This window comes from Tachypleus tridentatus, chromosome 13 (assembly GCF_004210375.1).
Source record: "Tachypleus tridentatus isolate NWPU-2018 chromosome 13, ASM421037v1, whole genome shotgun sequence".
Classification (NCBI taxonomy): Eukaryota; Metazoa; Arthropoda; class Merostomata; order Xiphosura; family Limulidae; genus Tachypleus; species Tachypleus tridentatus.
The window spans coordinates 34,918,959-34,929,660 of NC_134837.1; the positions used below are offsets into that span (position 1 = coordinate 34,918,959).

The following is a 10,702-nucleotide window of genomic DNA, read 5'->3' on the forward strand; positions in this document are numbered from 1 at the left end:
TAATTTTTATCTCATAGATTAGGCGGAAAACGGCTATTCAATACGCACCGCCAACGTTAGATACTCTAATCGAATAGTGAGACTTCAAAACGCAGAGGGTCCCCAGCTGGTACAGCGGTATGTCTCCGGATTTACAACGCTAAAATCAGGGGTTCGATTCCCTCGGTGGCATCAGCAGATAGCTCGATGTTGCTTTGCTATAAGAAAACACACTCAAAGTACAGAGAGCAATAATGTTTTCGTTAATGGAATGCGACCCGCAGTCACTACGATTTACACTCCCGTCGAATGAGTATAATTAGAATAACTGATCAAATTTGTTATAAATAATGATATGTTACTATTATGTATAAAACTGTATGCATAGTAATAAAGCAACAGTCGTTTTAAATATCACGAACGATTTATACATTATTTTTTAATCACAAGGAAAGTTTGCTTTGGTTTGTTTTGAATTTCGCGCAAAGCTATACGAGAGCTATGTGCGTAGCCGTCCCTAATTTTGCAGTGTAAGGCTACAGGGAAGGCAGCTAGTTATCACCACCCACCGCCAACTCTTGGGTTACTCTTTTATCAATGAATTGTGGGATTGACCGTCACATTATAATGCCCCAAGGCTGAAAGGGCGAGTATGTTTGGTGCGACCGGAATTCGAACTCGTGGATTACGAGTCGCGTGCCTTAATAACCTGGTCATGCCGAGCCTACAAGTAACGATTTATACCTTAAGTTTTAATTATCAGAAACGATTTATACCATATGTTTTAATTATCAGAAACGATTTATACCTTAAGTTTTAATTATCAAAAACGATTTATACCTTATGTTTTAATTATCAGAAACGATTTATACCTTATGTTTTAATTATCAGAAACGATTTATACTTTATGTTTAAAAGCAGAACAGGGTTTACATTAAATGCGTCATTTAGCTATTTCTTTGTCCAGAATTAGATTTTCGTAAAATTATCTAACTTCTAAGAAGTGTGATAAAACTTAAATCGTCGAAAGTGCCAAATGCCTTATTTACGCAGAAAATTAATTCAAGTAAAAGATTTAATTTAAAATGCGAAAGCGAGTATTTTTTAAATAATGAAATTTTTATCTGTTCCCTATCTCTTAATAGGGCCTTTTGTATGCATACGATGTGAGAGGAAAAAGTGAAAGAGAAAAAACCCACTCTGGATTGAATACACAGATTTCACAGTGACTCTCCTATACCGGATCTACACAATATTTAAATCAGCTGAAACCATATTATTATCAAATGATTTTACACCAGCTTTTAGAAGATATTGGGGAGAACTGGCGGGTATAAAGTACGTCATATAAAAAGGATAATACACTTATATGGTGAAACTTTGTTTAATGATGTCTTATAAACTTTAATTTATCACGTGAAAAACGGCTTTTTAAGAACGTGCTATTATTATTGAAGCAGCTAATAAAATGAAGTGTCTACGACGTACTACTCATAAAATTATTCTATTTTCTCTTGGCTAATTAGGAGATTTATTATTAAACTGTAAAAATAAAGTTTCTTCAAAATATTTATTAAACTCACTGTGAATAAGATAGAAAAATTATTAACACGCTTTACGTAAAAATTGTTTTCAAGACAACAAGAACAGGTTAGGTACTTTGCCATCTGCAATATTTGGATTGTTCCTGTAGCAAAATTTTGTAGGTGAAACTTGTTGTAACTTTGAACTTAAGCGTTTATGCGTTTATCTTCATGTTATCAAACTGCTAACTTTATATTGACGTTGTTAACCTTATAATATTGATTTTAAGTGTTTTTCTTTAAGTTGAAAAACTGATAGATTTGAAGCTAAGAATTTATCTTTCAGTTAAATAGCTGATAGATTTGAAGTTAAGAATTATTTTTTAAGTTAATTAGCTGATAGAGTTGAAATTAAAAGTTTATCTTTAACTTATTTAACTACAGAATTTGCATTAAAGCACTTACTGTATGTATTATACCAGGTACTGAATTATGGTTATATGAAGAGCTAATAACACATTTGGACTCCTTGAATGAAACACAAACTTTTATGGGAATATTTTATTAATTTCAAGCTAATAGAAACACCACCTGAATAGACTTGGGTATATACTTTGTTTAAAATTTCAATTTTACTTATAAATTTGTGATACTAGAAAAAAAACAAACAATGCCTAATAATTGTGCCTCTAGAGCGACAGATATGTCTGTAGTTTCTATTGTTTTGTAATAAACACGTTATTCTAACTTCAAGAAAAATGTAAACATTATAAGCATTTTCACAACCTTACATATTACAAGCGATTTACTTCAACATTTTACCAACATTGTTATCTAAGTACCAGTGTATGTAGATTTGAAATTAAGAACAGTTTAGGGTTGAAGACAATGATTTATACAATACGATTGTTTCTTAAGAATATTGCGTGGGACTTTCTCGAACTTACTTCTCTTTTAAGTTAAACAACGGTAGGCTTACCTTTGAACGTTATCACTGTGCCCAGCAGAAGAAAGATAAAAGCGAATTTCCTGTTGGGCATGACGAGCTATTCTTCTAAGGACTTCGAAACGTAAGGACTGATAGAAAGCTTGAAAGTTGAGCTCTCTTCACCAGTAATCAATATCGTAACTGTTTCTGATAGTGAATAATGCGGCCACCGTTGAGCGCAACCACCGCTGGTCTGGGTTACTGGCAACGTCTTAGTCACATACGAGTTCTTTACGAGAAACCACTCCCAGGTATAGACATAACCGACACCGGGCATCATAATTTGCTCATGCGCAGTTATTTAGAATTTCATAGGTAAGTCATGAATTACCAAATTAAAGTTAATGTTTTTGTTTGGTTGTTCTGGTCTTGTTGGTTCTTTAGGCTGAAACTTCACTTCTTAGAATGGTTTATCAGAGCATGTCTTAGGTCAAAAGAGTAAAAATTCATCTTCGTTTGGAAGAATAAATTTCCATCTGGAAAATCTGAAGGAAATAAACGAAGAATTACTGGTATTATTAAAGGCTCCAAACTACGCATCTTACAAAAGGAACAACTCTTCCTTTTCTTTGTATAAAAACAAATAACAACATATTGACAATACATATAAGACGGTTATATTCTCGCTTAAGTTATATATTTATTTACTGACAACTTTTGGAAAATTGTTCTGATTATTTGTATATTCAAAATGTTAATAAACATACGTCGTGAAAATAGTTTCTTCAAGTCGTTTGACTGACAACTCAAGTGTTGCGTTACAAAAATACACTAATAGGAACTTGATAATTAAACCAAGCAGAGGAAAGAATCACTGATTGAATTATGTGCCATCTGGTGCGATTTGAAGACCATTTAAAAGCTTCAAACAAAGTGCAAGCGCTGTAGGCTTAATCAGTCTAATCACGAAACGCACAATTTATATATACAACTTAAAATGCCACCTACGCACCTTTTATGTTGTAAGACTTCAGTAATATCATTTAATGTTCATATGTGTATCACCATGATGCAACATGCAACACAGTTAAACTAACATAAATAACTCACTTTAAAAATCTATAAAAAAGACAATTTGTTAGTTTCAAAATGTGTAACAGGGAAAAAAACAGATAAATTTAACTGCCACTGTAGACTTTATTTTTCTTGATGAGTTAGAGTAATTGTTTGGTTTGTTTTTGAATTTCGCGTAAAGCTACACGAGGGCTATCTCCGCTAGCTGTCTATAAATTAGGAGTGCAAGGCTAAAAGGAAAGCAGCGAGTTATCACCACCCATCGCCAACTCTTGGGTTACTATTTTACCAACGAATAGTGGGATTGACCGTCACTTTGTAACGCTCCCACGGCTGAAAGGGCGAGCATATTTGGTGTGACAGGGATTCGAACCTCCGACCCTCAGATTGCCAGTCGGGCGCCTTAACCACGTGGCTACGCCGGGTCCTGCGTCAGAGTGAGTTTTATTCTATGTTCATGAGCTAAACAACCGACTCGATGTGACTTCTACAGTCCTAGGAAATCGTTAAGACTTTCAGTGCTAGTTATTAAAACTTGTCAGATTTTTTAATGCAGTTTTTTACGAAAAAATGTGTAACTTGTGAAGGTGTTGGCTATTAAAAATAAAGTTGAAAAATATTTACCAATAAAAATAAGTCGGGAAGGTATTTGTTGATTAGAAGAACGAACTATGCAGAAGTTTTAGTACGTTATAACAGGGTGATTTTAAATATAGAAATCAGCAAGTCACGTGACAACCCCAGCTCGTATAAAGTTTTTGTGAAATGTAGTATGTTAAAACTTCATTTTGACATTGTTTGACGTTCGTACCTAATGTGATGAAATCGAAGTTTGATCTCTTTCGGAAAAGATATGTACAAAACAAAACTACTGAAAGGTATTTTTTTTTTTGCAACAGAGTTAAAACTGTGAATTTATCGAAAGTAGTAAACTAGCAAAGCACATCAGGTGCTGGAATATGAGATACATAAAAGAAAGACGTGTGTGAATGTGTTTTTTCTTATAGCAAAGCCACATCAGACTATCTGCTGAGCCCACCGAGGGGAATTGAACCCCTGATTTTAGCGTTGTAAATCTGGAGACTTACCGCTGTACTAACGGGAAGCAGAAAACAAAGCCAATGGATGTATTTTTCATGGATGAGTTTATTGATAATGAAGGGTACGTCGAAAATATGTCCGAAAATATGGTTATATATTTTCTTAAGAAATACAATCTTCCATAAAAACAGCTCAACAAACAAAATCACAATATTTTCATATAGGGATGAAGATTTGCGCCTTTGATTATCTAGAGACATATCCAGAAAAAGTAGTAAAGTTACTATAAATATAACGGTTTCTTACATAACTCAAAAGTTTATTGCGTCTGTAAATTTATTGAAGGTTAATATAGTGATTTTATGTTCACCAGTTCTGTGATTAAACACCATATAAAACTTTGAAAATAGTCAGTATATACATATAAATACTCATTCTCTCACATACATATAGCTTTGTACATATATATATATATATATATGTTTGTGCTGAGTATTATTTCTGATTACATTCTCAAGTTCGTCATATATTTTACCTATAGTCTACTTTTGTATTAGAATTAACTGGATTTTCTCTCTAAACTTAGCACTAACGCTTTCCGCAGCAAGAAGCTTAAAAACAAATCTTGAAATATATAATATCGTATGTATATATATTTAGACATACAGAGTTGTAAGCATACAAATATATACACAAGTGTTTACATTTTTATGACGCATCAGATTTACAGACTAGGTTAGAACTGAGCCAGGATTATTAAAGCAACAGTCCAGTAATGAACCGGACAAGTCAGTTACCTTTTGGAAAAATTGCACACTCAAGTACGCTCGAGCCAATCTGTAAACTTTCGCCTTCTTCTTGCTATGTTTATAATGCATGATGCCGTCTGTCTCCCTTCTTTGCTAGATCAGCGCAACTGCTCAAAACAACAGGCTGAAGGGTCAATATCAACTTGTTCAGGCTTCCTGAATTACAGAAATTTTAAATGGACGTCGAACAAGTAGCAGTTTGTTTCTGTTTCTTTTGAATTTTGTGCAAAGCTACTCGAGGGCTATCTGCGCTAGCCATCCCTAATATAGCAGTGTAAGACTAGAGGAAAGAAATAACAGTCTTCCCTGTTATATATTGCAACAGAGTACAATATTCTGTATTGTACAGAATGACATAGGGATTATCTTGAGACATATCCAGAAGGTCATCACCACCCACCGCCAACTCTTTGGCTACTCTTTTACTAACGAATAGTGGGATTGACCGTCACATTATAACGCCCCCACGGCTGAAAGGGCGAGCATGTTTGGTGCGACCGGGATTCGAACCCGCAACCCTCGTATTACGAGTCGAATGCCTTAATACGCTTGGCCATGCCGGGCCGTCAAGTAACAGACCGCTGTAAAATCAACTAAATGAAGCCTATTTGTTCCTTGTGATTAATGGCAATGACTGTGGAATTTCAATTTCAGATAGTTTTGAAATCGTTTTATTTTGAAATTTAAACGCGTATATAAAAACGTGTAAGTTTACACAAAAAACATCACAAATAAAGCAATAGTATCAACAGTTCTCATGGAATTAGTACAGCAACGCCTAGTCAAATAACATATTGAGAACTTAGGTACTAGTTGCACACATCTTTGTGTTGAGGATGTATTTAAACGATACGTACCAGATAAACGTTTCTTTTTTGAAGATATATTGAAAGTTAGGTACTGGATACATGTTTCTTTTTGTTGTGGAAGTATATTCTGCTGAGGACATGGTAAAGTACTATATACATGTTTATTTTTCGTTTGAAGATATATTTAAAAGTTATAAATTATATAAATGTTTTTTTTTCTGATTACGATATATTGGAAAATAAGGTACTATACATACCTGTTACTGTTGAGATTTATCGGAAAGTCCAGGTATTATGTGCATATGTTTTCTAGTTGAGGGTCTATTGTAAAGTGAGGTAATATATACATATTTTGTTTTGTGATAACTTTTTTCCAGTTCAGTGTCTATTGTAAAGTGAGATAATATATACATATTTTGTTTCCTGATAATTGTTAGTCGTGCTGTTAGCTGTTTTGAAAGTATGGGATATTTTTATTGGTATTTTCTTCTCTTTAAGTATCGGTTCTTATCCTCGTGAGATTTTTTAATTATTGATTTTTTACTATTTCGTGCCACAGTTTATGATTTTTTTGGATCTTTGTTATACAAGTCTAAATTAAACCTGATATGCCTATCATACTGGTAAAAAATTACATCTGAAATAATTTATTTGAGACTGAGACAAATAGTGTGTCTTTTATAAAATATTAATAAACTTATTTTAATTCTAGTTTTACATTGATTCGTTTGAATTTAATTATTTTGGTTATTTACCATGTCATCCCATCGATCTGTTTATTTGTTGTAGTTTTGCATTGGAAAATGTAGTTTCTAAAAGTGTTCAAAGACGACAATTATGTTTCTACTATACCAAATACCATTTAATAGTAATATTTAATACTCTAGATAAGAAAACAGTTCTATCCAACGAATTAACCAGGTCTTGATTACATTTATTTTCCCATATAACACAACCAGAACTGGTATATATGACATTTGCGATGGCAACTACAGATATTCCGGTAAATAATGTCTTTAACTCTCGGCTCAAGAGACAAAGAGTGTTGCTCGGGCATTTCCTAGTACGTGTACAAGCTTCGTAAAGTTAGCTTAGAAGGATTGAAATACGATCTTCCACACATGTTTAGTATCACACAGAGTTTACAATTTTTACACAGAATAGGCCATGGCAATAAAGAGAAAATTGCAACTAACGCAGCAGCTCTTCCTCTGTGACTGGTCTACATTTCCACGATAACAGAATCACATTAACATTATAAAAGTTTAAATTATGCATGAGTATGTCTTAAATTATTATCTTTGTCTCTTTACTGTACTTCACTTGCAATTATTATCCATAGTTTCTTATCGTATTTATTGTATTTCTTTATGAATTATTTATAATTCATAGTCTTTGTAATAGGGGGCTCATTTTAGCCGTATCCCATTTATTGTATTTCTTTATGAATTTTTATTATCCATAGTCTCTGTACTGGGGGGCTCATTTCAGCCTTATCCTATTTATTGTATTTCTTTATGAATTATTTATTATCCATAGTCTCTGTACTGGGAGGCTCATTTCAGCCTTATCCTATTTATTGTATTTTTTTATGAATTATTTATTATCCATAGTTTCTCTACTGGGGGCTCAATTTATCCTTATTCTATTTACTGTATTTCTTTATGAATTATTTATTATCCATAGTCTCTCTACTGAGGGGCTCATTTCAGCCTTATCCCATTTATTGTATTTCTTTATGAATTTTTTATTATCCATAGTCTCTGTACTGGGGGGAATTATTTATTATCCATAGTCTCATTTCAGCCTTATCCTATTTATTGTATTTCTTTATGAATTATTTATTATCCATAGTCTCTGTACTGGGAGGCTCATTTCAGCCTTATCCTATTTATTGTATTTTTTATGAATTATTTATTATCCATAGTTTCTCTACTGGGGGCTCAATTTATCCTTATTCTATTTACTGTATTTCTTTATGAATTATTTATTATCCATAGTCTCTCTACTGAGGGGCTCATTTCAGCCTTATCCCATTTATTGTATTTCTTTATGAATTATTTATTATCCATAGTCTCTGTACTGGGAGGCTCATTTCAGCCTTATCCTATTTATTGTATTTTTTTATGAATTATTTATTATCCATAGTTTCTCTACTGGGGGCTCAATTTAGCCTTATTCTATTTACTGTATTTCTTTATGAATTATTTATTATCCATAGTCTCTCTACTGAGGGGCTCATTTCAGCCTTATCCCATTTATTGTATTTCCTTATGAATTATTTATTATCCATAGTCTCTGTACTGGGGGACTTATTTCAGCCTTATCGTATTTATTGTATTTCTTTATGAATTATTTATTATCCATAGTCTCTCTACTGGGGGCTCAATTTAACCTTATTCTATTTGTTGTATTTCTTTATGAATTATTTATTATCCATAGTCTCTGTATTGGGGAGCGCATTTTAGCCGTATCCCATTTATTGTATTTCTTTATGAATTATTTATTATCCATAGTCTCTGTACTGGGAGGCTCATTTCAGCCTTATCCTATTTATTGTATTTCTTTATGAATTATTTATTATCCATAGTCTCTCTACTGAGGGGCTCATTTCAGCCTTATCCTATTTATTGTATTTTTTTATGAATTATTTATTATCCATAGTTTCTCTACTGGGGGCTCAATTTAACCTCATTCTATTTACTGTATTTCTTTATGAATTATTTATTGTCCATAGTCTCTCTACTGAGGGGCACATTTCAGCCTTATCCCATTTATTGTATTTCTTTATGAATTATTTATTATCCATAGTCTCTGTACTGGGGGACTTATTTCAGCCTTATCGTATTTATTGTATTTCTTTATGAATTATTTATTATCCATAGTCTCTCTACTGAGGGGCTCATTTCAACCTTATCCCATTTATTGTATTTCTTTATGAATTATTTATTATCCATAGTCTCTGTACTGGGGGACTTATTTCAGCCTTATCGTATTTATTGTATTTCTTTATGAATTATTTATTATCCATAGTCTCTGTACTGGGGGACTTATTTCAGCCTTATCGTATTTATTGTATTTCTTTATGAATTATTTATTATCCATAGTCTCTCTACTGGGGGCTCAATTTAACCTTATTCTATTTGTTGTATTTCTTTATGAATTATTTATTATCCATAGTCTCTGTACTGGGGAGCGCATTTTAGCTGTATCCCATTTATTGTATTTCTTTATGAATTATTTATTATCCATAGTCTCTGTACTGGGAGTCTCATTTCAGTCTTATCCTATTTATTGTATTTCTTTATGAATTATTTATTATCCATAGTCTCTCTACTGAGGGGCTCATTTCAGCCTTATCCCATTTATTGTATTTCTTTATGAATTATTTATTATCCATAGTTTCTCTACTGGGGCTCAATTTAACCTTATTCTATTTGTTGTATTTCTTTATGAATTATTTATTATCCATAGTCTCTGTATTGGGGAGCGCATTTTAGCTGTATCCCATTTATTGTATTTCTTTATGAATTATTTATTATCCATAGTCTCTGTACTGGGAGGCTCATTTCAGCCTTATTCTATTTACTGTATTTCTTTATGAATTATTTATTATCCATAGTCTCTCTACTGAGGGGCTCATTTCAGCCTTATCCCATTTATTGTATTTCTTTATGAATTATTTATTATCCATAGTCTCTGTACTGGGGGACTTATTTCAGCCTTATCGTATTTATTGTATTTCTTTATGAATTATTTATTATTCATAGTCTCTGTACTGGGGGCCTCATTTTAGCCTTATCCCATTTATTGTATTTCTTTATGAATTATTTATTATCCATAGTCTCTGTACTGGGAGGCTCATTTCAGCCTTATTCTATTTACTGTATTTCTTTATGAATTATTTATTATCCATAGTTTCTCTACTGAGGGGCTCATTTCAGCCTTATCCCATTTATCGTATTTCTTTATGAATTATTTATTATCCTTAGTCTCTGTACTGGGGGACTTATTTCAGCCTTATCGTATTTATTGTATTGCTTTATGAATTATTTATTATCCATAGTCTCTGTACTGGGGGACTTATTTCAGCCTTATCGTATTTATTGTATTTCTTTATGAATTATTTATTATTCATAGTCTCTGTACTGGGGGCCTCATTTTAGCCTTATCCCATTTATTGTAATTTCCTTTAAGTTATTATTATAAGTCTCTTTTCTAGGAGGGATTCGCTCTATACATTCTTGCGCATGATACATGGAATACGAGTTGATGATAACAACATTTAATACTTTAAAAACAAACTTAATTATTTTTCATTTTAATATTTCCGCAAACTTTTGACAAACTCTCTTTTACGTTCTCACAGCTGTAGATTTGGTATAATAACACAATGAGCTAAGCTCATTATGAAATATTAGTTTACTAAGAACTGTAACATTATTGAATAAATCTTATTTTCTGGTTTATGTTAACTTCTTACGAAAATTCACCAGTATTTTCATTTATTTATATGGGGTAATATAAAAAAAACCAATG

General features: G+C 32.4%; 1 protein-coding gene across 2 annotated transcripts in view; it reads right to left on the reverse strand.

Annotated features, from left to right (window-relative positions):
• LOC143239556 (lachesin-like) overlaps positions 1-2,681 on the reverse strand; it is a 134,995-nt gene extending 132,314 nt beyond the window's left edge. For both annotated transcript variants that reach the window (XM_076480740.1, XM_076480741.1), the window contains exon 1: positions 2,482-2,681. In XM_076480740.1, the coding sequence (XP_076336855.1) occupies positions 2,482-2,542 (61 nt within the window). In that variant the 5' untranslated portion in view covers positions 2,543-2,681. The remainder of the gene's footprint in view (positions 1-2,481) is intronic.
• Positions 2,682-10,702: the final 8,021 nt, after the last annotated feature.